The 26,873-nt window shown below is 32.2% G+C and overlaps 9 protein-coding genes across 9 annotated transcripts; 3 read left to right on the top strand and 6 right to left on the bottom strand.

The window, feature by feature from the left end:
• Window positions 1-1,187: 1,187 nt before the first annotated feature.
• On the bottom strand, window positions 1,188-1,820 carry LOTGIDRAFT_170990 (hypothetical protein; the record flags this gene model as incomplete). The annotated part of the gene is made up of 1 exon (XM_009046856.1): window positions 1,188-1,820. One exon carries the CDS (start codon window positions 1,818-1,820, stop codon window positions 1,188-1,190), a length of 633 nt encoding a protein of 210 aa, XP_009045104.1.
• A 717-nt stretch (window positions 1,821-2,537) lies between these two features.
• Window positions 2,538-3,263, bottom strand: LOTGIDRAFT_170989 (hypothetical protein; the record flags this gene model as incomplete). Its single annotated transcript, XM_009046855.1, has 1 exon — window positions 2,538-3,263. The coding sequence occupies one exon, from the start codon at window positions 3,261-3,263 to the stop codon at window positions 2,538-2,540; it is 726 nt and encodes a 241-aa protein (XP_009045103.1).
• Window positions 3,264-4,300: 1,037 nt separating this feature from the next.
• On the bottom strand, window positions 4,301-5,931 carry LOTGIDRAFT_170988 (hypothetical protein; the record flags this gene model as incomplete). Its single annotated transcript, XM_009046854.1, has 2 exons — window positions 4,301-4,859; window positions 5,039-5,931. 2 exons carry the CDS (start codon window positions 5,929-5,931, stop codon window positions 4,301-4,303), a joined length of 1,452 nt encoding a protein of 483 aa, XP_009045102.1.
• Window positions 5,932-8,314: 2,383 nt separating this feature from the next.
• LOTGIDRAFT_170987 (hypothetical protein) lies at window positions 8,315-11,371 on the top strand (the record flags this gene model as incomplete). The annotated part of the gene is made up of 4 exons (XM_009046853.1): window positions 8,315-8,450; window positions 9,946-10,214; window positions 10,311-10,898; window positions 11,114-11,371. The coding sequence occupies 4 exons, from the start codon at window positions 8,315-8,317 to the stop codon at window positions 11,369-11,371; spliced, it is 1,251 nt and encodes a 416-aa protein (XP_009045101.1).
• Window positions 11,372-14,665: 3,294 nt separating this feature from the next.
• On the top strand, window positions 14,666-15,226 carry LOTGIDRAFT_170986 (hypothetical protein; the record flags this gene model as incomplete). The annotated part of the gene is made up of 1 exon (XM_009046852.1): window positions 14,666-15,226. One exon carries the CDS (start codon window positions 14,666-14,668, stop codon window positions 15,224-15,226), a length of 561 nt encoding a protein of 186 aa, XP_009045100.1.
• Window positions 15,227-15,808: 582 nt separating this feature from the next.
• LOTGIDRAFT_136707 (hypothetical protein) lies at window positions 15,809-16,471 on the bottom strand (the record flags this gene model as incomplete). The annotated part of the gene is made up of 2 exons (XM_009046851.1): window positions 15,809-16,171; window positions 16,256-16,471. 2 exons carry the CDS (start codon window positions 16,469-16,471, stop codon window positions 15,809-15,811), a joined length of 579 nt encoding a protein of 192 aa, XP_009045099.1.
• Window positions 16,472-16,616: 145 nt separating this feature from the next.
• On the bottom strand, window positions 16,617-19,391 carry LOTGIDRAFT_170985 (hypothetical protein; the record flags this gene model as incomplete). Its single annotated transcript, XM_009046850.1, has 2 exons — window positions 16,617-16,852; window positions 19,250-19,391. The coding sequence occupies 2 exons, from the start codon at window positions 19,389-19,391 to the stop codon at window positions 16,617-16,619; spliced, it is 378 nt and encodes a 125-aa protein (XP_009045098.1).
• Window positions 19,392-20,614: 1,223 nt separating this feature from the next.
• On the bottom strand, window positions 20,615-21,166 carry LOTGIDRAFT_170984 (hypothetical protein; the record flags this gene model as incomplete). The annotated part of the gene is made up of 1 exon (XM_009046849.1): window positions 20,615-21,166. One exon carries the CDS (start codon window positions 21,164-21,166, stop codon window positions 20,615-20,617), a length of 552 nt encoding a protein of 183 aa, XP_009045097.1.
• Window positions 21,167-22,627: 1,461 nt separating this feature from the next.
• LOTGIDRAFT_237463 (hypothetical protein) lies at window positions 22,628-26,140 on the top strand (the record flags this gene model as incomplete). The annotated part of the gene is made up of 5 exons (XM_009046848.1): window positions 22,628-22,723; window positions 23,432-23,625; window positions 23,874-23,988; window positions 24,503-24,578; window positions 25,164-26,140. 5 exons carry the CDS (start codon window positions 22,628-22,630, stop codon window positions 25,298-25,300), a joined length of 618 nt encoding a protein of 205 aa, XP_009045096.1. The 3' UTR covers window positions 25,301-26,140.
• Window positions 26,141-26,873: the final 733 nt, after the last annotated feature.

Raw genomic sequence — 26,873 nt, 5'->3', positions numbered from 1 at the left:
CGTTTGGCAATTTGGGCCTTAAAATCTGTCCATTTTCGTTTAGACATATTTGCTCGGATTTAAGGCCTACCTGTGAGTTTGTGGTATTAATTATGGAGATTGAGATACTATTATATCTCAAAATCAAACTAAAGAAACCAAAACACCAAAACACTACATGTGGTGCTATTTCCGTTAAGGGGGAGGTTACTCGCAAGAGCACATTCAAGGGAAATAACTCCTGCTAACACTTGTATGCAATGACGTCATTGCTTGGATGATAGAAAGCGTGACTGGATAATCTGGACACTATGGCGCAGTAAATGAAGAAGAATTTTTTTTTAAAACGAAAATGAAAGTAAAAGTAAAATGATTTTAAAAAACAAAAAGAAAGTGAAAGTAAAATAAAAAGTGAAATGAAAGTAAAAGTAAAATTATTTTAAAAACAAAACGAAAGTGAAATAAAAAGTAAAATGATTTTAAAAACAAAACGAAAGTGAAATAAAAAGTGAAATAAAAAGTAAAAATGAAATGAAAGTAAAATGAATTTAAAAACAAAATGAAAGTAAAATAAAAAACGAAATGAAAGTAAAATAAAAATAAAAGTAAAATAAAAAACGAAATGAAAGTAAAACGAATTTAAAAACAAAATGAAAGTAAAATAAAAAACGAAATGAAAGTAAAATAAAAATAAAAGTAAAATAAAAAACGAAATGAAAGTAAAATGAATTTAAAATCAAATTAAAAGTGAAATAAAAATGAATTCAAATTAAAAAGAATATTTTTTTCATAAACAAAATAATAAAACAGCTATGGCACTCATGGGCCACCATACACCATAGTAAGGTAATCGAAATCATCAAATTCATAGTTTTCATCCAAACTCAAGTAATCTTTATCACTATAAGGATACATGATTCCTTCATCGTCCGGTGCTTTCCTCTTAACGAGATTCAGATAACTTCAGGTTTCTTAAATTCATTCGTCACATCATGTCCACTAGCTTATCGAATATAATCTTCTACAGCTATCTTATCATTAGAGTAACCCTTAAACGTTTTCTTTTCTTTTAGAATACCATCGGAAGTTAGAATAATATTATATTTAACTTTTGGCGCTAAATATAAACCAAATACGATTCCACCATCACCGTAATCATTCTTTCCTTTACAATAATCATTTTCGGACACCAACCCCGCTTCATTTAATTAATCCCAATTGCTAGACGAAATGTATAAACTATCAGTATCGGTATCGTATATTTCCGGCTTATAAAATCCATCTATGACGTGAATAAATTTATTCATTATTTTTTTACTGTGAGATAATACGAATGACCCCAAATGACTAGGTGTTAGTCGTGTAGATTTAGGAGGTGTACAGTCAAATTCTTTTTCTTCTTCATTTATCTCAACGATATATTGAGTCTCATTTACTTTAGGAAAGCTTTTGACGTGTGAATCGAAGTTGGCTTTTAAAGTCGCTTCACTCCATAGATGTCTCGATGTAGTTATATCCTTCTGAATAGATTTACCATACAATGAATTACCTAATAATTTCATACAATTACTACCTACGATATTACCTTCTCGTTTATATTTATTTCTCAAAATTAAAATATAATCTCTATAGGGTGGAGTTTTAAAATTTTCTTCGTGTACTATACCATCTAATATTTTAATACTTCGTCCACCGGCTTTAACTATTTCTTGGATATCGACCGATGTTAAAACTTCTGAACAGAAACCATTTCTGAACCTGATTTTAGTGCCAGTTTCCTTATTACCTTCTTTGTTCGTAAAAGTAATTTTATCTTTAGCTGGTATGGGTTGGAAGAACATCTTGGTTCTAGGTCTGAATTTCTGCTAATTAAAGAGCTTAACAAATTCTTTATTTTCTTCCGGTAGAAACGGTCTACCACTTTCCTCTCTCGTATATTCGCTATCTAAATCCGACATGGCGGAAGCGTACAAACCGTTAGCATCAAAGGCCATTAGTTTAGTACATTTTATTTTTTTAAGTCTCGAATGAACCTCCGTTTTATCTTTTTTACTTTTACTATATTCTTAAAATAAATCAATTATATTATTTCTTGGTGTTTCACTAAACTCCTTTAATACATTACAAATTTCATCCATTTTATTCGTTTCAAATGATTTTCGATTTGCCGATACTCTTCCTCCTTTAATGGATTGGCTGACGGAATATCTTATAAAAGGGTGTGTATGTGAGTAAACTTTTTCTACGTTTTCTTTTTCGGTGTGTTTCGGAACCATCCTAGTAGTTTCATACCATTCGTCTTCTACCATTTCTTTATGGTAATGATATAAATAATACCAACCCTTTAAAGATAAAGAAGGAGCCGTTAGATTATTGGAAATATTCTGAAATACAACTTTTTTCATAACTTTGTTATATTTTATCAAACAAGCTCCGAGACATAACGTATCTCTTTTAGCGTAAGGTTCCCATTCGTGTCTTAACGATTCCCAATTATCTTCGGTGTATTTTGCAATATTAATATCGGTGATCTTTCTCAAATTCATCGGTAGATTAGCTTAATTTCCCCATGCCGCCAAACTAGATTTTTCATGTTGATACGAACATATGAAATTAATATTTTGCAAATAATTAGAGTTGCCCATTATTTGTATTTGTCTTTTCCATTTTTTCTGTAAATATTCATCGGTGAATGAATTAGTTAAAGGTAGAGACAGAATGCCTCTAGCTGTTACTAGTGGGCATTGCGTTAGTTTTTTCGCATTTTTAAGCACGATCCAATTATCAAAACCGCTACCGTTATGAGAAATTAATGTTATTCTTTTTTGATCTATTTTTCCTAAACGTTGTAACATAAATATTTCTACTATATTCATTAATTTATTATAAAATTCTTCTGGTACACTATCAGTGGGATTTAAATGTGGAAAGTTATGTTTTATTCTGTCTAACGTTTTTCTTAGTTTTTCTAAATTAATTAACGTGCAAGAATAAGGATTGGCTTTATTCGTTTCTTTTTCGCTATAGGTTTCGCAATCCCATGCGTATAAACAATCATCGTGAATTGTTGGAAAAACGTTTAGTTTTAGAGGTGAAACTTCCGTTACCGCATTATCATCTTTACAAGTTCTCCATACTTTTTCATCGTAAATATCTTCTATTTCTTTAATGCCTAAGGTTTTGTTATTTCTTCTAATGAGACAGAAATGCGATTTATGTAAGTAAAATACCCAATCTAATTCCTCGGATACTTTCTTTGGTTGAAAATGTCTATGTTTGGGCATATAAATTTGAAAATAAGTATTAAATTTCACAGATTCTAGCAGTTGTCATAACTCCTTTTCTGTTTGATTTTGAAAAACTGTTGTTGAAATCTTGAAATTCTTTTGTGTAGTCTTCGTTAAAAACACGATTTATGCACTTTACAAATCAGTATCCATCGCTCGGTATATAACAATTTATACCGCTATATTCATTGATCTTTTTAGTAGGGTAACACCACTACCCTTTTTTGATCTTTTTATTTCTTTGAAGTTGTTTCTACGTAAAATGATTTTTCCTGAGAAATACCAATCAGAAGCATCCGATTTTACATCCATAGTTGCGAAGAAATTGTGAAAAGTTTTGGCATTAAAGCCTACAAATTGCATTTTTTGTTTGTGTTCTCCATCTTGAATTATCTCTCCATCTAATTCAATTTGTCCTTTAAATGTATCAAATTTGTCAGAGATAAGGTTAATAATACTGAAAAAAAGTTCATTTGATATGAATGTTTCATCGTCTAAAATTTCAATTTTATTTATATTTTTAAGCAACTATTTTTAACTAGGAATTTTTAACTTTTATTGATGATATTTGTACATCAAATTTATCTAAAATTTCATTGAATTTTTCTAATTCTTCAATGGTTATGTTCTTATCTTCTCTCGATCTTTCGAAAACAAATGAATAATTTATTAAGATTTGTATTTAAAATACATTTTCTTTTTATAATGAACTTTCTGTTTTGATGTAAAACCTAAAGTAATCAATCCACAAGATGAAGTTTGAACGGCAGTGAACGCGACTAATACAGTTAGGACAATTATTGGAAGCATTAATCCACCGGTTACGGCTGTTGCCACCGTTATCCCTACTGTTAGAACTGTGCTTAATGTTTTGAAAGCAGAATCAATTCTACTCCATGTTTTTCTACATTTGTTGAAGTGTTTTAGTTTTTCTTTTAGTTCATTTTGTTTTTCTATCATGTAGTTTTGTCTGCTTTCTAGTTCCATTTTTTAGGTAATTAAATTAAGTGAACTTCTGATAAAGCTGCTACGTCTTAACTATCATCAATAACAACTTTTACAGTTACTAATGATATTTGTTCTTTCGAATCATTAATCTTATTCAGATGAACTGAAAATTTTGGTTTAGTAATAGAGATTGATATATTAACATATACATCATCATCTCTTATTGCTGGTATCAAAAATGTTTGTTTTTGTTGACTTTTATGAATATCAATTGAGATAAATATATCATTATTAACAAAATATAGTTTTACGTATTCAAAGTCTGTTGCTCGTAAAAACTGATAACTGATTGTCCTTCCTTCTTTTTGTGGTTCTGGATTTCTAATAATATTCATTGATGGTGGAGTTTCCGTTTCCAATATCATATCAAAATGTAATGTAAGAAAAATATCTTCATTATCTAGTATGATTAACATTCTAAACCTATCTATATATTTTCCACTCGTTTTAATTTCATACAAGTGATTAACCTTGCTGTTTTCGTCGTTAATGTCAAATTCTTTAGTTTCTACATTGTCTCTACCATCGATAAACTGAAGAACTTTACGAGCGGTAAATAATTGATTAGATGAAAATGTGTTTTGTCTGAAGAATATTGAATCAACTTTTACCTGAATAGGAAAACAAATTTCAATTAAAAATTTTCTTCGGAAATAAAAATATGATGGTTGATCATTAACATCATGAAATATGTAATGGGGGTTAATAGCTGAAGGATTAATCATCTTGTATTTGCTGTAAATCCATATTTTTTATATTCACACTCTTTTGATCTATCAATATTATCAGTAATAGAAGCATCTTTATCACCCAAATTTCCAAATGGAAGATTGAAATAATATGATTTACTTTCTAATGCGACTATATTTTTGTCCTGTTTTAAAACTAGGTTATTAATAGTGGTTATCTGAATAACATTATCATCAATGTTTTGTATTTGTTGTTGAATATAGGTTTTAATTTCGCTGTCATCAATATTTTGTATTTGTTGTTGAATATAAGTTTTGATTTCGCTATCATCAATATTTTGTATTTGTTGTTGAATATAGGTTTTGATTTCGCTATCATCTATGTTTTGTATTTGTTGTATAATATTTCTTAGTTCTTTTTGTAATTCACTGTTAAGTTTAGTTTCCAGAGCATTTAATTCCTGTTGAAACGTATCTTCATTTTCATCTGGAATGTTATCTATTAATTGTTGAATGTCTAATTTTTGTTTTGAAATCTTATCCTCTAATTTAGATATTAATGAAATTAAAATTTGTAACTCAGTTTTGTTCACTACGTTGACCAATTCTTTTTGAATAAAACTTATTAATCTTTTTACCTCTTGTTGTAGTTTAGTATCATTAACAAAATTTTTATTATTTAGTTGACGTTTGAAGAATCTTTTCACATTACTTATTTTATCTTCTAAATAGTTTTTATTTACTTCAATTGAATTTATTTGTTCCCGTAAATATTTCTTGTGAACAGCGTCATTATCATTTTCCGGTGATTTTAAATTAGTTACTTTGAAATTGTTCATATCTAAATCACCTTGAAGAGTGTCTCCGATTTGATCCACAAAGTAAGGTTTCGCTTTATTTATCCCTGCTGTTGTGTTAGGTTTTTTAGTTTCTAAAGATAAAGAACCTAATCGAAACTTGTTCGCCATTTTTATTGAGTTAAATTTATTACAATTTCTTACAACTGTTTTCCTAAACTTCATTGATATAAAACCCAAAGTGAAAGCTGACCACAAAACTTTTGTCCCGGTAATTGAATTTGAAATGTTGAAACATTTGATTGGTTGATTAGTCAATTGCACTATTTCTTCGGTGGGTTCTAATCCATAAGAATCAAAAAAATATAAGTTATTTAAAGAGTCTTTGTACAAAGCAGAATGATGAACTCCTTTTTGATCAGAAGTATGTATATTTGTTATAGCGTAAAACTTACCTTTCTTATATTTGAGATCATTTATTTCATCTCTCATACAATAATAAAACGGTGATATATTTAACTCATTCACCCAGTTTGTGGTTGTATCGGTTCCATATTTATCGAGAAAGATATTCATTTTTAAAAGTCGGTTTTTTGAAGTTCGTTTTGATAAAACCTACCTATAATTTGTTCTGTCTTGATCAATTAATTTATATGTTGGAGGTTCTGTGGTGTTTACTTTATCAACGATGAATATTTCGTTTGTCCAGTATCCAATGTAACCTTTTTCGAATTTGCTTTTATATTTGAAAATACGAACTCGATCTCCGATTTAAATTTGGGTTTAATATTTAAATTCTTTATTTCATTTTCGTAGTTTTGTTGTGCGTTAATTGACTTTATAATATTTGGATTATTTGAGGCTTGTGTTGGTGTGACACCTATAGATGAATGAATTTTGTTATTGTATTCATCTACACCCTATGGTAATATTTTATGCCATTTTTGGGATTTCAATTCCGTAAACTTTTTGAATAATTTATTTTTTAGAGTCCTGTTAAATCTTTCTATTACTACAGCTTTACCTTCATTATGCGTGCTGTAAATTTCAAACCCAAGTGATTTCATATTTTTATTATAAAATTCACTTCCTTTATCTACCCACAGTTTTTCTGGATGTCGGTTATAATCCTGTTTTGTTTTTCAAAGGAATAACCCATGTATATCTCGTATACAAATCTATAACTGTTAAGCAATATTTATCTCCTCTTTCAACTGGCATATTAATCAAATCGGCTGACCAAATTTCATCTTTTTCAAACACTTAAACTTTTAAAAAGTTTTTAGTTTTTCTAAATTCTTTATGAATTTCATCCGCTAATGCCATACCCAATTTCATCTTTGCTTTTAACTGTTTTATGATCAGAGCCCTTTGCATTCTCTCTTTGAAAGTTGGATTTGGAATATTTTCAAGTTCGATTATTATTTGTCTGTCTGCTTCGTGTCTGAAGTTTATGTCTTTGTTTCTGTATAGTATGTCGTGTTAAGCACAGCGGCGTCAACTCTATTGACTGGTTCTTCGCCGGGTTTGGGTTTATCGTTTTCGTCTAATCGCAGATCTAACCTGGTACCTGGACCGGTGTAATTATGACCGGGAAGATGTTTTTCTCCGGGATATTTTGCCCATGGAAATCCAGGAAGAGAACCCAATGATTTTTGTATATCTGAACCAAAATAAGTTTTTGGAGCGTGAGCGATAATCATATTTATCCTATAACTTTAAAACCTTTTCCTTTCCTTTCTTCTAATCTCCTGTTTCGCAGATCTCTTATTAGTTGTAATTCTTTCAACTCGTTAGGTTGTTTCACTGTGTCGCTTATACTCTTTCCGGCTTGCGCGATTGAGCCGATGGCTTTCGCTTCGGATTAAATAAGTGATTTGTTGTTTGAAACAAAGCTAGCTACTTTTGGAATTATTGTTTTACCTAGAGGAAATATTGATGAAAAGATACCGTCGCCCGAATAATCTTCGAATTTGTGTTGTTCGTGTTTTAGAATTAAACTCATGGTGAAAATGCAACCAATATATAAGCTCCCAAAAAAGGCCTAAATTCCCTACATTTCATAAATTCTTACAGCAAAACATCCTACATTTCATAAATTAAAAAAAAAAGACCTATTCACCAAAAAACACCTTCAATCAATTTCCTACATTCCATTTTTAGTCTAGAAACTTCTAGAAGGGAGATAACTCTTTTTTGGAAAAAAAAAACAGACCACAATTTTTTGGTTGAATTAATTCATTTAAAATAGGATGAGTTTAATTCTAAAACACGAACAACACAAATTCGAAGATTATTCAGGCGATGGTATCTTTTCTTCATTATTTTCTCTAGGTAAAACAATAATTCCAAAAGTAGCTAGCTTTGTTTCAAAAAACAAATCACTCATTTCAACCGGAGCGAAAGCCATCGGCTCAATCGCGGAAGTGGGAAAGAGTATAAGCGACACAGTGAAACAATCTAACGAGTTGAAAGAATTAGAACTAATAAGAGAACTTCGAAACAGGAGATTAGAAGAAAGGAAAGGAAAAGGTTTTAAAGTTATAGGATAAAAATGATTGTCGCTCACGCTCTAAAAACTTATTTCGGTTCAGGAGATATACAAAAATCATTGGGTTCTCTTCCTGGATTTCCATGGGCGCAATATCCCGGAGAAAAACATCTTCCCGGTCATAATTACACCGGTCCAGGTACTAGGTTAGATCTGCGATTAGACGAAAACGATAAACCCAAACCAGGGGAAGAACCAGTCAATAGAGTTGACGCCGCTGCGCTTAAACACGATATTTTATACAGAAATAAAGACATAAACTTCAGACACGAAGCAGACAGACAAATGATAATCGAACTTGAAAATATTCCAAATCCAACTTTCAAAGAGGGAATGCAAAGAGCATTAATCATAAAACTGTTAAAAGCAAACTGTTATGAAACAATCTAACCGACATCCAGAAAAACTGTGGGTAGATAAAGGAAGTGAATTTTATAACAAATATATGAAATCTCTGGGATTTGAAATTTACAGCACGCATAACGAAGGTAAAGCTGTAGTAATAGAAAGATTTAACAGGACTCTAAAAAATAAATTATTTAAAAAGTTCACGGAATTGAAATCCCAAAAATGGCATAAAATATTACCAGAGGTTGTAGATGAATACAATAACAAAATTCATTCATCTATAGGTGCCACACCAACACAAGCCTCGAGTAATCCAAATATTATAAAGTCAATTAACGAGCAACATAAGTACGAAAATGAAATAAAGAATTTAAATATCAAGCCCAAAATTAAAGTCGGAGATCGAGTTCGTATTTTCAAATATAAAAGCAAATTTGAAAAAGGTTACGTTGGATACTGGACGAACGAAATATTCATCATTGATAAAGTAAACAGCACATCACCTCCGACTTATGAATTAATCGATCAAGACAAAGAACAAAGGAAGGTTTTATCAAAATGAACTTCAAAAAAACCGACTTTTAAAAATGAATGAATTTCTCCAAGATGAAGAATTTGATAGAAGATTAAGAGATGTAGACAAGCATTTACGCTTTCTTAAATTTAGATTTAAATGCAAATTTATGTTCAAATGTTTTTGAATGTGTTTTATCAGAATGTAATACAATTTTTTTCAAACACAAACTACGTATATATTTCATCAATTGGGTTTTCAACAATACTCCTAAAAAAAACCGACTTTTAAAAATGAATGAATTTCTCGATAAATATGGAAGCGATACAACCACAAACTTTCAACTTATGAGATGGGCGAATGAGTTAAATATATCACCATTTTATTATTGTATGAGAGATGAAATAAATGATCTGAAATATAAGAAAGCTAAATTTTACGCTATAACAAATATACACACTTCCAATCAAAAAGGAGTTCATCATTCTGCTTTGTACAAAGACTCTTCAAATGACTTATATTTCTTCGATTCTTATGGATTAGAACCCACTGAAGAGATAATGCAATTGACTAATAAACCAATCAAATGTTCTTCCTTTCAAATTCAATTACCGGGACAAAAGTTTTGTGGTCAGCTTTCACTTTGGATTTTATATCAGTTGAGTTTGGGAAAACAATTCGAAGAAATTGTAATAAATTTAACTCAATAAAAATGGCGAATAAGTTTGGATTAGGTTCCTTATCTTTACAAACTAAAAACCTAACACTACAGCGTGGATAAATAAAGCGAAACCTTACTTTGTGGATCAAATCGGAGACACTCTTCAAGGTGATTTAGATATGAACAATTTCAAAGTAACTAATTTAAAGTCTCCAGAAAACGATAATGACGCCGTTCACAAGAAATACTTACGGGAACAAATAAATTCAATTGAAGTAAATAAAAACCATTTAGAAGATAAAATAAGTAATGTGAAAAGATTCTTCAAACGTCAACTAAATAATAAAAATTTTGTTAATGATACTAAACTACAACAAGAGGTAAAAAGATTAATAAGTTTTATTCAAAAATAATTGGTCAACGTAGTGAATAAAACTGAGTTACAAAATTTAATATCATTAATATCTAAATTAGAGGATAAGATTTCAAAACAAAAATTAGACATTCAACAATTAATAGATAACATTCCAGATGAAAATGAAGATACATTTCAACAGGAATTAAATGCTCTAGAAACTAAACTTAACAGTGAATTACAAAAAGAACTAAGAAATATTAAACAACAGATACAAAACATAGATGATAGCGAAATCAAAACCTATATTCAACAACAAATACAAAATATAGATGATAGCGAAATCAAAACCTATATTCAACAACAAATACAAAATATTGATGATAGCGTTATTCAACAACAGATAACCACTATTAATAACGAAGTTTTGAAACAGGAAAAAAATATACTCGCATTAGAAAAAAAGTTTCTCAAGAAAGAATCATATTATTTTACTCTTCCATTTGGAAGTTTGACACGTGACGATGCTTCTATTACTGATTATGATGAAAGAACAAAAGAGTATGAATATAAAAAATATGGAATTACGGCAAATATTAGAATATATAAATATAGGGATGTTAATTATCCCTACAGAATGTTTAGTGATGATTATTCTGCTTTTATTTTCCGAGCAAAACTTTTAATTGAAATAACTTTCCCTTTTCAGGTAAAAGTTGATTCAAATATTCTTCAGACAAAACCCAGGATTTTCATCTTATTCTCAATTTAACGCTCGCAAAGTTCTTCAGTTTATCAATGGTAGAGACAATGTAGAAACTAAAGAATTTGACATTAACGATGAAAACAGCAAGATAAATCACTTATATGAAATTAAAACGAGTGGAAAATATATAGATAGGTTTAGAATGTTGATCATTCCAGATAAAAAAAGAAAATCATCTTTCATTTAGTGAATATCAAATGATATTGGAAACGGAAAGTCTTCCATCAATGAATATCATTAGAAACTCAATACCACAAACAAAAGATATAAGCAGTTATCAGTTTTTACGAACGACAGACTTTGAATACGTAAAACTATATTTTGCTTATAATAGTTTTTCACTCGAACTTTCCTCTACATTTGACTTATTTACCTCAATCGATATTCATAAAAGTCAACAAGATAATTTTTTTTAAATATTTTCATCAATAATTGAACGTAATGATAGAACAGAAGTTGGAGGTATATATACCTGTAGATGTATGATAAGAATCAATATCGAAAAACCAAAACTTTCAATTCATCAAAATAAGATTAATGATTCGAAAGAACAAATATCCTTAGTAACTGTACAAGTTTTTATTATTTTACCTGAAATAATTATAACAGATAATAAAAAAATACTGCCTGAGAAACCTATTGTTGATCTTAATCACTTTCCATCTTTTGCTTTATCAGAAATTCATTTAATTTAATTACCTAAAAAATAGAACTAGAAAGCAGACAAAACTACATGATAGAAAAACAAAACGAACTAAAAGAAAAACTAAAATAATTCAACAAATGTAGAAAAACATGGAGTAGAATCGATTCTGTTTTCAAAACATTAAGTACAGTTTTAACAGTAGGGATAACGGTGGCAACAACCGTAACCGGTGGATTAATGCTTCCAATAATTGTCCCAACTGTATTAGCCGCGTTCACTGCCGTTCAAACTTTATCTTGTGGATTTATTACTGTAGGTTTTACATCAAAAAAGAAAGCTTATTATAAAAAGAAAACAGAAATTTTAAATACATATCTTAATAAATTATTCATTTTTTTCGAAAGATCGAGAGAAGACAAGAACATAACAGTTGAAGAATTAGAAAAATTCAATGAAATTTTAGATAAATCTGATGTAGAAATATCATCAATAAAAGTTAAAAATTCCAAGTTAAAAATAGTTGCTTAAAAAATATGAATAAAATTGAAATTTTAGACGATGAACAATTCATATCAAATGAACTTTTTCCGATGTTATTGACCTTATCTCTGATGAATTTATAACATTTAAAGGGCAAATTGAATTAGATGGAGAAATAATTCAAGATGGAAAAAAACAAACAAAAAATGAAATTTGTAGGTTTTAATACCAAAACTTTTGTCAATTCTTCACTTCAGTGGATAATAAATCGGATGCTTCTGATTGGTATTTCACAGGAAATAAAAAGATCAAAAAAGGGTAGTGGTGTTACCCTACTCAAAAAGATAAATGAATATATCGGTATAAATTATTATATACCAAGCGATGGATACTGATTTGTGAAGTGCGTAAATCGTGTTTTAAACGAAGACTACACGAGAGAATTTCAAGATTTCATCAACAGTTTTTCAAAATCAAACAGAAAAGGAGTTATGACAACTGCTAGAATCTGTGAATTCAATAAGAAATTTAATACTAATTTTCAAATTTATATGCCCAAACATAGACATTTTCAACCAAAGAAAGTATCCGAGGAATTAGATTGGGTATTTTACTTACATAAATCACATTTCTGTCTCATTAGAAGAAATAACAAAACCTTAGGCATTAAAGAAATAGGAGATAATTACGATGAAAACGTATGGAGAACTTGTAGAGATGATAATGCGAAAACGTAAGTTTCACCTCTAAAACTAAACGTTTTTCCAACCATTCCCGATGATTGTTTATACGCATGGGATTGCGAAACCTATAACGAAAATAAAGCCATACCTTATTCTTGCACGTTAATTAATTTAGAAAAACTAAGAAAAATGTTAAACAGAATAAATAATCTCTTTCCAGATTTAAAGCCGACAGATCCCATTCCAGAAGAATTTTACAACAAACTCATGACTAATATAGTCGAAATATTTGTAGGTACAGATTGCATCGATCAAATGTTACGTTTAGGAAAAATAGATCAAAAAAGAATAACATTAATTGCTCATAACGCTAGTGGTTTTGATAACTGGATCATGATCAAAAACGTAAAAAAACACAATGCCCTTTAAAAACAGCTAGAGGAATTCTGTCTCTACCTTTAACTAATTCATTCACCGATGAAGATTTACAGAAAAAATGGAAAAGACAGAAAGAAATAAAGGGTAACTCTAATTATTTGCAAAATATTAATTTCATATGTTCCTATCAATATGAATCATCTAGTTTGGCGAAATGGGGTAATTCATCTAATCTACTGATGAATTCGAGAAAGATCGAGGATGTAGACATTGCAAAATACACCAAAGATAATTGGGAACCTTTAAGACACGAATGGGAACCTTACGCTAAAAGAGATACGTTATGTCTCGGAGCTTGTTTGATAAAATACAATCAAGCAATGAAAGAAGTTGTATTTCAGAATATTTCCAATAATCTAACGGCTCCTTCTTTATCTTTAAAGGGTTGGTATTATTTATATCATTACAATAAAGAAATGATTGAAGAAGAATGGTATGAAACTACTAGAATGGTTCCGAAACACACCGAAAAAGAAAACGTAGAAAACGTTTACTCACCCTTTTATAAGATATTTCATCAGACAAAGTATTAAAGGAGGAAGAGTTTCGGCAAATCGAAAATCATTTGAAACGAATAAAATGGATGAAATTTGTAATATATTAAAGGAGTTTATTTCACAAAGTGAAAGTATTTCACGAAGTGATAATATAATTGATTTATTCAAAGAATATAGTGCCAGCACGAAAGATAAAGCGGAGGTTCATTCGAGACTTTAAAAAATAAAATGTACTAAACTAATGGCCTTTGATGCTAACGGTTTGTACGCTTCCGCCATGTCGGATTTAGATAGCGAATATCCGAGAGCTGAAAGTGGTAGACCATTTCAACAAGAAGAAAATAAATAATTTGTCAAGCTCTTTAATGAACAGAAATTCATACCTAGAACTGCTATTTTAAAAGTCTGGTTTGAATATCCTACCAACATGTTCTTCCAACCCATACCAGTTAAAGATAAAATCACTTTCACGAATAGAATAGGTAAAAAGGAAACTGGCACTAAAATCAGGTTCAGAAATGGTTTCTGTCACGACGTTTTAACATCGGTCGATATCCAAGAAATAGTGAAAGCCGGTGGACAAATTATTAAAATATTAGATAGTATAGTTTACGAAGAAAATTTTAAAACTCCACCCTATAGAGATTATATTTTAATTTTGAGAGATCTAAGAAATAAATATAAATGAGAAGGTAATATCGTAGGTAGTAATTGTATGAAATTATTAGGCAATTCGTTGTATGGTAAATCTATTCAGAAGGATATAACTACATCGAGACATCTATGGAGTGAAGCGACTTTAAAAGCCAACTACGATTCACACGTCAAAAGCTATGGAAAAGTAAATGATAGTCAATATATAGTTGAGATAAATGAAGAAGAAAAAGAATTTATTCCTCCTCCTAAATCTACACGACTAACACCTAGTCATTTGGGATCATTCGTTTTATCTCACAGTAAAAAAAAATGAATAATTTTATTCGCGTGATAGATGGATTTTATAAGCCTGAAATATATTATACGGATACCGATAGTTTATACATTTCGTCTAGCAATTGGGATAAATTAAATAAAGCTGGGTTGGTGTCCGAAAATGATTATTGTAAAGGAAAGAATGATTACGGTGATGGTGGAATTATATTTGGTTTATATTTAGCGCCAAAAGTTAAATACAATATCATTCTAACTTCCGACGGTATTCTAAAAGAAAAGAAAACGGTTAAGGGTTACTCTAAAGATAAGATATCCGTAGAAGATTATATTCGATTAGCTAGTGGACTCGATGTAACGAATGAATTTAAGAAACCTTGGGTAAAAAGTTTCACCAATGGAGTAGTTATTCCAAAGGATGATGATAAACAAAAGAAAGTTTTTAGAAGTTATCTAAATCTCGTTAAGAGAAAAGCACCAAACAGTGAAGGAATCATGTATCCTTACAACGACAGAAAAGAATTGAACATGGATGAAAACTACGAATTTGATGATTTCGATTACCTTACTATTCAAGAAGAGAATGAAGAGTGTTAATATTTTTGTTTTAAATGAAGTTGAATAACAATTTCTTCGTTACCAAAATCTATAAACCTATTTTTACCATCTTTAATTTCCAGATTTATATCTTTAATCATAAAGGAATTAAGTGGTAAATACGTCGTTTGAATTGGTTTCTCTATAATTCTATATCCTATCGGTACAGTGGATGTTGGAAGACTGTAAATAATCTGACGTTTGTATTTATTGAAAAATCCACCGTTTATCAAATTGCAATGTATATTTATCACACCGATATCATTCTCGATACTAACTTTGTGTGGTGCTAAAGTGGATTGGGTGTATAGTCGTTTATCAAATCCTAGTAACGTATTCAATGAATTTTCTACGTTGAAATCAACTTGACTATTATTTCTTAATATCAATTTTATTTTGTTCAGATTCAAATTACCTTCGAATTCAATATTGTTTTTACCATTGACACTTCCTCCATATTCAGATAGGTATTCGTTAATGGCTATGTATTCGTAGCTTCCTGGTAGTAAGCGTATGGTTTTGAATGTAACTCCATTATCTGTTGATATTTTTATTTGATTATTTTTTTTTTCGTTTATATTTCTAATGGAATTGTAATTGGTTTTTCCATTGAGCTTTACAAACCTTTTTAAATGCATCTCTGTCCATTCCGTGATTTATCGACTGAATGATTTGAGATAAATCTTTATCGTTTAATTCAAATAATAAAAAACAATTTGCATTTTTTCTAATAAACATAGAATCCATCCCGTAAAAAGATTGGGATTGGTATATGCAGTGACAGTTGTGATGTCTTCCCTTCGTGAAGAATTCTTGTTGAACAGCTTGATTTCTTTGCGCTACGCAGTCGTCAAACAATATTAAGTTCTTTCGTTTGCTATCAATATTAGACAAGTCTAGATCATTAACATTTTTCGTACGAAAAACTTTTATATCAGTTGGTTTCTTTCCTTCGATGTAGTTATCTATGATATCTTTTATTTCCACTCCTTCTTCGTTTTCTTCGTAATATTGAAATAGGTCTTAAACATCTTTCTTTGGTAGATATTCTAAAGCTTTGAGAAATTGATAATGGGATTGCTCTGGTGTTATTGTGTAGATATATAAAGAATCGAAATCTAAAAGGTTTGGTGTTGTCAACATGTTAAAAGTGAGATGAGTTTTCCCAGAACCGGAACTACCGCATATACACATGAGCATTGGGTTATTAGGAAATATTTCTGAATGATTAAATTTTTTGCCCATTTTTTATTATTTTAATTTGTTCCAAAAATAACTCCTTCTCCTTTATACTTTGAAAGATATATTCCTTCTCCAGTGTGTATATTTTTTAAAAATATTCCATTACCCTTATGTTTGACTTTGATTTCTCCTGTGTCAATACTATCTACTAATTTATGTAATCCTTGTTTAACAGTTTTCTTGGTTGCTTTACTAAATCTTTTTCAAATTCTTTCATTGTGCCTATCATATCTCCCACTCCTGAACCTTTTTTACCCTCTGCCAACTTTTCCAATACTAAATTGTGTCTATGTTTTTCGGCTGCTTTCTTTTCTTCGCTAGCTTTTGTAGCAGCAGCTTCTGCATCAGCAGCTTTCTTTGCGCTGGCAGTTTTGACTCCAGCAGCTGTAGCACCAGCGACTGTAGCCGCCGCGGTAATACCAGCAAATATTAAATTCCGGGGAAGGGAGGGTTTGATTCTCCCAAATGTACAGGCCTAGGGTGGAGCAGACACTTTATTTAGAAATTAGGATTAAGGGTCTTGATATTGGGTTTTCTTCTGTTCTTATTCTGATCTGAAATTAGAAAAAGTATAGTATCTGTTATGTACTGATTGTTTTTAGTTTACTATGAACAATATTATCATTTAAGTTCTTATTTTTTGAATATGCAACTATCATTTTCTGCTTATAGACATGGGGGAATATCTCTTGAAGGCTCTTATAGTGGGCATGAACTATCTTGCTTGCTCGATTGCTGGTTTTATTAAACGGGACAACAAAGGGTGCTATGCCTACATTATGATGAATATTTAGTCCTATAGGTCTTGCTGTATTCAATGTCTCAATCCAATGGGCCTCCCTAGATTGACGGAATTTGGTAGTTTCATCTTCGGGCAAGTCAATTTCTATACGCTCAATTGGGATTAGGGTGAGATCGTCTATTGAATGGTCGTCGAGGTTGAAATGATTAGAAACAGGCTTGTCTTTCTTTAATTTGATGTCTGACCTATGAGCATTAAAGCGAGTTCGTAAATTATTCTTAGTTTCTCCTACATATTGTTTGGGGCATTTCTTGCATGAAATTAAATATATTACATTCGAATGTTCACATGTTAGATGTTCCTGGATCGGGTACCTTTTATTCGTAGAGTTGCTTACAAAATAATGAGTTTCTGATATAAAGGGACATGTTTTGCATCTACTGGACAAACATGGAGCACTTCTTAAACCTGGAGGTACTTCGGCATAAAGTCTGTTTTTAGCTGCTATCTGTGCTAAGGTGGAATTTTTTATGTTTCGTAAAAATCGTTTAGAGTACCCACGCTCTTTCAGTTTTGAGAAAACAATCGTACAGGCTTGGTTGAAATCAGAAGATCTTGTACAAATTCGATGAAATCGTAAAACTTGCGACTTAATTACTTTAATATCCAGTTTATTTGTTTCTGCTATGGAATCTCCCTTAAAGACTGTGGTATCGAGAAAGTCTATGCTTTTGTCACTCACGTTTGCGGTTAGTTTGATAGAAGGATGGTGGTTGTTGAGAATTTCAAAGAATTCCCAAAACTGTTCGATAGAATAAGTCCAAACCATAAAAATGTCATCCAAAAAGCGTCCGTAAAAAAGTGGGTCAAATGGACAGAGGGGCAACACCTCACGTTCCCACTCTGCCATGAAAAGGTTTGCGTACGAAGGGGCGAATCGTTTGCCCATTGCTGTCCCTGAAGTTTGTAAATATGTTTTACCATTAAATGTGAAATCGTTTCGGCTAAGACAAATCTCTAAAAGCTGTAGAATTGCATCGTCGGGTCTGTTTGGATCTGGGTTTCTATTACAAGCTTTACGAACTGCCGTTAAACCAGTAGTGTTATCGATATTGGTATACATAGAAGAAACGTCGATAGAAATTAAAATGGCATTAGAGGGAACTCGAAGATTTTTTATTTTATTGACAAAATCGGTTGTGTCTTTAAGGTAGGCGCGATGTTGGCATGCTAGAGGTAGTAAGAAATGATCAATGTATTCTGACACTGCATATGACTCACTACCACAGTCAGATATAATCGGGCGGCCTTTAGGGATTTTATTCGAGATAAACCACTCCTTGGTTGGATTCTTATGGATTTTAGGCAAAGTGTACAAATGTCTCTCGCGACAATCAGGTTTGGCAGACAGATAGTCATATTGTTTCTGTTTGAGATAACTAGTTTTGACTAAATCGGCAAGAATATTATTAATCATGTTAGCAGTTTCTTTGAAAATTGGTTTCGGTAAAATGGCATAATGTTTAGGATTATTCAGTTGATTCTCTGCTTCTGAAACGTAATCCTTCCTATTCAGAATGACACAACATGAACCTTTGTCACTCTTTTTAATAACAATGCTATCGTCTTTCTTAAGTAAGTTTAACGCTTCACGTTCCACTCGTGTGAGATTAGGCTTTTCGTGTGTTATGGAAAGGTTCACTGTTTGGCTATTCATACTAGCAAATGCTTTCAATATTTCAGGATGGATGGCGGCCTGAGGGGGTGTCCACGTGGATTTAGGAATAAACATTGTTCTAGCACCACGTGGGGGGTGGTTTCGAAAAAAATATGTGCAGCTAAGATTTCGTTGAAATCGTTCAATGGATGGTCGGAGATAATTCAAGTTAGCTATCTTCGGTGTGGGAATAAACTTAAGTCCACGGTCTAAGATTGAATGCTGAAGGGGTGTGAGAATTTTGCGGCTCAAGTTAACTACAGTTTGGCCTAGCGGTGGCCTCTCAGTATTTTTATCCCCAGTAATTAGTTTAAAGACTTACTCGATGCTTGAAGCTGGTGTATCCAAAAAAAATAAATGCTGTTTGCTGTTTCTGGAGACCAATGAAGATTATCAACTGTTTCGAATTCTTCTTCGTAGGGTGGTAAGATTGTTGCGCTGTTGATACTGGACTCCATCATCATGTTGTTGAGGGTGCTGAGGTTCTGTTGTGCTTTCTTCGAGATTTTATTTGAAATGGGTATACATGTGAAGAGGATCTTGGAGTTTGGGAAGGTTTTGTTGGCTGTGGCGATTAATTTCTGGGCTTGGTTAAAGGAGGTCTTTGGTATCTGATCACGGTTGTTGAGGCCTACATGAAGAATAATGGTAGTAGGTTTGGGATCATGGTCGTATGATTCCAGGATTGACTGTATGATGATCCAATTATTAAGGTTGATTTCTTTAGAACAGGTAGTTTCCATAATGATTTGTCCTTGGTTTGGTGATAATACGGTTTGGTAGCGGATATAATGGTCGTCGACGGTGTGATTGGTACTGGTTTGGTAGTTGTTAGAATTGTAGCATTGGGAACGGACTGGGATCTGGTTCGAGGAGGGGAAGGTCTGGATACACGTCTCGACTTGGATGGAGACTGAGGGGTGGTTTGCTGGTCCAAAAACGCACAGAAGGAAGAAAGGTTGGCGGATCCTGGATCACGTGGTGAAGATTCAGATGGTGTGGAAGGGGAAGACGAGTCTGAAAGTGAAAAGAGAAGTGGTGTGCCCTCTCTACGAGAGCGTTTTTTTAGTTATAGTGATTTTTTTACCGTTGAAAGTTATTACAGTTGGGGAATCTGTTTCAACAGCTTCTATTATTTTCATAACTAAAGTTTCTGGTTTCATTTTTAAGAGTGTATTTTTTACTCAATTCTTATCATTCTTCTATCTGCTATTTTAATTAAATGTTTTGCTTCTTCCAATTATAAACAATAACCTGTTACATCTCCTTGTGTTTTTTCAATATGAATATTTATGTTCCCTCCTGTTTTGAAAAGATCTTCTTGGTGAGCTGATAGATCAAAACAGAAGATTGGATGATTAAGTGCAAAATCTACATATTCAAACTGAGGTAGATTTCCAAATAATTAACACATATTTTTATAGTTTCTATACAATTCATTATAATCCTTTGTGGTTGGATTAATTGTTAAAGGTTGGTTAGGATAATTATCGTTGTTTAATCTTACTTGAACTTTATGGATTAAAGGATTTTGAGTTTGGTTCATTGCCACTTTAAAGACATTATTGTTATTCGTTTGAGATTCTGGTAAGTTCTTGAAACCAACCATTAAATATCTCACTGTTTAATAGTGTTAATGATTGGCCACGTGGTGGATTTTCCCGTTAAAGTCATGCTACCTACCGTGTTACGATGCTATTTCAATATCTTTAGTTAACGAGTTGAATGTTCTCGTTTCTACTTCAATTGATGGTTTTATTACGGGTATGAAAAGTTGGAGATTCGTTATTTCTAATTTTGCATCTGAACCATTCTCTCCAAAAAATATCTTATCATCGTTGATTTCTCTTTGTAGATGAATTATATATGGTAACCCTATGGAAACTTTTTTATGTTCGAACAGACCGAATAAAGGATATAATTTCCAATTTAAGTAATTACCCCACATATTATTCTCAACAATATTATTGTACTGAAGTACTCGTTTTTCAAATCCATGATTAGCTGCTCGTGCTACACTTTCTATTGTGTTTCGAGCAACAACTCTCACTCTAGCTAAATCAGCATCATTTGCAACATTTCTTACCGGTTCTTTTAAAACACTTCCATCACCAACATCGGGTATCCAACCTGAGACTGAATCGAAATCTTTAGGATATAAAACTGTTTTCAACATTGTGTCGAATTCCCCAGGGTGTTTGATTGTTTCTATCGGATTTGAACCAGCTTCCAAAACCATCTCGCTAAATAAAGATGGAAAGAAATTGTTTTCTAACGTTGTATTAGTTTGAGGAACTTGATTCTGAGTTCCATCTTTAATTTTGAAATCGCATCTGAAATAAGCATCTGAAAGAAGCAACCAATTCGATTATGAATTTATTTCGAAGGTAATTCTACCACCTTCATTCAATTGGGATTTAGAACCAACAGTCGGTGAGATGATAATATAATCCTCTTTTTTCTTGTTAAATGAATAACGAATCGGATCGTATAATTCGTGATTACAAACACTCACACCAAGTTTCGTCAAAATCCATCAAGAATTGTGCCTTTTAGAGTGTTTACAAGCTAAAATTGAACGCGTTTTCAAGAACAAGGGCAATAACTCATACTAAATATTTTTCAATTTTTCTGTTTTTCAATACGTTTTATCCGTGGGTGATAACCAACACTCATGCCAAGTTTCGTCAATATCCGTCAAGAATTGTCCCTTCTAGAATGTTTACAAACTAAAAATTGAACGCGTTTTCAAGAACAAGGGCAATAACTAATACTAAATATTTTTCAATTTTTCTGACTTTCGATAGGCTGTATCCTTGGGTGATTACAAACACTCACACCAAGTTTCGTCAAAATCCATCAAGAATTGTGCCTTTTAGAGTGTTTACAATCTAAAATTGAACGCGTTTTCAAGAACAAGGGCAATAACTCATACAAAATATTTTTCAATTTTCTGATTTTCGATATGGTTTATCCTTGGGCGATTACGAACACTCATACCAAGTTTCATCAAAATCCGTCATGAATTGCACCTTTTACAAGCGTTTCAAGAACAAGGGCAATAACTCATAGTAAATATATTTCGATTCGTCTGATTTTGAATAGGGTTTATCCTTGGGTGATTACAACAACCATACCAAGTTTCGTCGAAATCAGTCAAGAATTGCGCCTTGTAGAGTGTTTACGAGCAATTGTGGACGGACGGACGGACCGACGGACCGACGGAAAGAGGTGACGACAAAACAGTTAAAGGGATTGCAAAGAGGTTTTCTGAAAATTTTATGTTTATGAAAGCACCAATTCAATCAGACCTCTGTGGTTCCTGCAATTCCACTAAAACTAATTAAGTGTTTAATGACGTCACTAATCGTAAAATATGCTGTGTCACGCTGTGTCACATAAGGACTCCGCGATTTTTGATGTCATAAGACGTTTATTTATTATTTATTACAGGAACCACAGACGTCTGATAAATAAAAAAAATAGAATGAATCATATTGATCAAATTGATGCTATCTTTGCTTTATAGTAGCTATAAATAAATTTATAAAACCCCTAACCTTTACAAGTAGTACAGAAAACGCAAGCCTAACGTATACAAGCAGTAGCTATCAATAAATTAAAGTAATTATGTTTTCTATATAACGTTCAGCTTTTGTTATCTCCCTGTCTTACAGAGAAAGACAAATTTATTGAAAAGATGGCCACATCAGGAATAATTAAACGCGATGTAGAATTACCAACAGATGCCAGAGGCAAATTGGCTTTTGGTCTGTACAATGTTTTTACACCTGAGGTAAGGACCACAGTTTATAATGTTAGTGGTAAGGGTGATTTAAAGGTAACGTGCTATTCAACTGAAGGCACTGGTACAGAGGTAATATAGCAGCGTTCAGTAGAAATCGTACTGTGACGCAGTTCGACTGTCGAAAAACTGGTCCAAGAATGAGAATAAAAATTCTTAGCAGTCGACCATGATATTAGCACGATTTGTGGCCCCCGCTCCCAAAAAGAGAATGGTAGGGGTCCCCCACTCATTTTTAAATTTCTTACCTCTTTTACATGTTCAATAACAAATCTCGCTCAACAAATCTTGCGAAACATTTCTCCAAATACATGTCGAATTTTTTTGAAGGTCATGATTATGACGACAGATGTCGTTGTACAACCAACATAGAATAATTCAACATTTGTTATTGAAAATTTGTATTTGAAAATTTGTTGGTAGAGTTTTGTGTTTTGTAAGATATGTTGAGCAAGATTTATAATTGAAGATTTGTATTTGAGGATATTTTTGGCAAGAATTATAATAATTCAATAATTGGAAAACCGAATGATTATCAAAGAATGTTCATTTTCAGTACAAATTATGAGTTTTGTTTACAAATGTCAATTTTCAATGACAAATGTTGAATCAAGCGTGCAAATTAAGAGATAAGAATTTAGAATTAAGAATTAAGAAATAGCAATGAAGAACATTGTCATTCCACCTTCCATATTTAAGGAATGCGAGGATTTCATCCGGATATCAGAGGAACGTGGCTACGTAAATATTGGTGAAGGAGTGCAGTCGAACGACAGAAATAGCGCCCGATGTATCTGGGAATCACATGAGGAAGCAGAAAAAATATGGCAGAGAATTAAAGATTTTATTCCTTCAGAATGGAAAAAACGACCTGTTTTAGGACTCAATGAAAGGTAGCACACCTTTGATTCATATTTTTTATTTTCTTTAATATTGCTATTCCAGTTTCAGCCGAACTGGACAATCACATGTTATTCACATTATTATGTGGGGGTGGAACAATCTAGTTAATATATAAAGTTAAGTCGTTGAACATTTTACCTCTTTAACTACGGCCCTGAATATACGATATACAATAGGGACTCTAATTTTAAAAAAAAGCCTTTCATGCATTCATTATTTTTCGTTTATTCAATTTCAGATTAAGATTTTTAAGATATGACGATGGGGGATATTTTGAGCCACATAAAGACCCATACTATAAGAGAGAGAACGGAGAGAAAGGTTTCATTACTATACTAATTTATTTAAATGAGGTAGGACTATTTCCAGTGTTACATAGTTTCTTTCTACGCTAGAACGAGGCATTTGACTTCAAAGCTACAGTTGCTGGTGTATTACTAACACAAATCAGAATTTCCCTCAAGAAATTTTACGGTCGTCATCATGACCTCATCGAAAAATATCATCATCCGTCCGTTTATGGTATTATCAGAGATGTTTTTGTTTACAGGAGTACTACCTCTTAGTATGGACAAAAAAGTATCAAACTTGGTCAATAAGTATATATATTCATCAGTTAGACCAGGTGCTATGACTAAAGAATAGAATCTGTACATAACACTATATATCCATTAAACTAAGTAATTATTGAAAACAGCCTCTTAGCTGTGGACTTGAATGGATTGGGTTGGGGTGATTGGGTACATGATTTCAATCAGAGGCGTATTTAGACAGTAATTTTTAGGCAATGGCCTGCCCTCACTTCCGGGGGCGCTCGGATGTAGCAGACACAATTTATCTATTAGTCTCATTGGTTATAATTTTCAGGGATTTGACGGAGGATCAACAACGTTTTTATCGAAAACGAATGAAGAAGAAAGAGTCGAATTTGTTCCCCAAACAGGTAAGTAATTAGTTAGGAGGTGTTACTATGTTGTAGACACAGAATATGAACTTTGTTTCAATTGGTACCAATAATGTTAGATATAGCCAACATGGTTAGGCCCTTTTTGGCAAGCTTAATGAAGCAGATAGTGTGTCTGGCAAGGGTTAGATTGTCCAGTATTTTCATACAGTATGATGTTCTATCTTGGTCAATTTGGTCATAGAAAAGTGTTGGGTCAACCTTTGTGTGTGTCTGTCGAGCATATTGTAGTGTGTAAAATAAACGTTGTTTCGAGTGGTAATAGTTTAGTTTGATCTAGCCAAATTTTTTAGGCCTTTTTGGGAGACAAATACAGCAGGGCAAGTCTGACCCATTGTTTGTCCAATGTGAATGTATGAATTACCCTGAAATATGTTGTATGTGGTACAAAATGTATATTTTATCCAGGGTATTTTTTACTTTGGGATCCCCAGGGTCTAAAAAGAGCGGGGTGTATTCGGTGTCCAATACTTCTCGGAATATTTAAAACTTTCAGATAGATTTTGGTCTATAGTTTTTATAAATTTGACCTGCAAAAAAAAATAATGTCCTTGTTTATTTCAGGAACAATATTAGTGTTTCAACATGATATTCGACATGAAGGCTCAACATTAATAAAAGGTAGAAAATATGCCTTGCGAACAGATGTGATGTTTGACAAAAAGAAAAAGGCCAATGGACAGCCTTTAACGTCAGTCTAGACCAGACGTTTTCATTCTGGGGTGAATAATTTTGTAATTTTCGGGGGTAATGAGGCGCTTTGTAGTCTAGCATAAATTTTTTGTATCCTCCTGAAAGAGGTTTCGTTTCCTGGTAAGATTAAAGCTACCGTAAATTTTCAAAAATCTAATTAAAACCATTTTGGTCGCCATCTGGGCAACCTATTTGATGCTTATTTGAATCTCTGCCAAATGGTTTTATTTTATTAGATCGCTAACGTTATTGTTCCTGTAGTCATAAATGCTTAGTTTTAGTTAAATTGCAAGACATTGCAAGTTGCAAATTGCAAATCGGTGCTATCAGATAAACTCTATTTTCATAAACCCTTTTAGTCTAAATAATGATTGTTAAAGGAACACGTTTGCCATTATCTAGATTGATTTGGGTCTTGAACATATGTAAATAGTCTTCAGACTATACTAGAAATACGAAAATCACATAATTCCTTCAAAAATATCACACGCAGATAATTCTGGACACACACGGATATGAAGGCTAAAATTTCCGTTTCTGAGACTAAGGTTCGATTAGTCAAACGGATGGCAAACCTGTCCCTTAAACGAGAAAAGAGGTTAAAGAACGAGTTGGCGAATTTTGAAATCACCTCTCCCACAAAGTTTGAAATTACATTCTAAACTAATATTCTGAACGTTTAAAATCTGTGACATGTTAAAATATATATATTGTTGAATTGTTTTATTGTTAACTATATAGATAAACCTAACATTACTATATTCAGAAATTACTGGTTGTTTTTATATCATTATAGCTCAATGTTTTTTGTTTAATTTTGTTTTTATTTAATAAAATGTCTAATCTAATTCTAAACTTAACTGATAAATTTACGGTTTTGTGGTGGGGCCGTGGGGGCTGGGCTCCAGCAAGTGAGAATCGAGTCCCAGAAAACCTTTCAGTGTCATGTAACAAATCAAAAAGATATAGATTTTCATACGTTTTTGGCACCACAAAATTGTCAGAAAAGAGTTCTTTGGGCCTTCAAATATAAAATATATAGAGTATTCAATCAAAACAATAACCAAACGCTACGCCCCTGCGTCGTTGCCGTCGTCGTACATTGTAGGCTCATCTTAAATCTTAAGACGACGATTTTAACTGACAATAGTTGTAAGGCCTGTAAGCTGCGCTTTCTTGACCGTCTATACCTGTAACCTATCGCATGGTTCACCGTTGATGTCAAATGCTGTCAAAAGAGGTTCCAGAGATTCAAGGTAGGCAATACCTGTCATCACGTAGTGTGGTCACCCCATAGAGTTAAAATTTATACTATGGATAACCCTTAGTCTGTCCGTTCTAGGCCCATCCAACACCTTCCTGTGACTTATCAAGTTTGTTTCAGTTTACCATTCCCAGAGCTTGCCTGTGTTGTGTATGTAGCTAGTGGCGTTTCTAGTTTTTAGTGAATTGCATAGAACTAGACTCTGGATTTCATTGGCAAACAATGGAGTTGACATTATTGACCACATAGAATATTGTATTAAAAAAGCACACAGAAATTTGGCACAATGGTTTGCTTGCGTGATCAGGTCGCTAACA

The sequence above is a fragment of the Lottia gigantea genome (assembly GCF_000327385.1).
Source record: "Lottia gigantea unplaced genomic scaffold LOTGIsca_108, whole genome shotgun sequence".
In the NCBI taxonomy this organism is placed as follows: Eukaryota; Metazoa; Mollusca; class Gastropoda; family Lottiidae; genus Lottia; species Lottia gigantea.
This window is presented reverse-complemented; position numbering and strand designations above follow the sequence as displayed.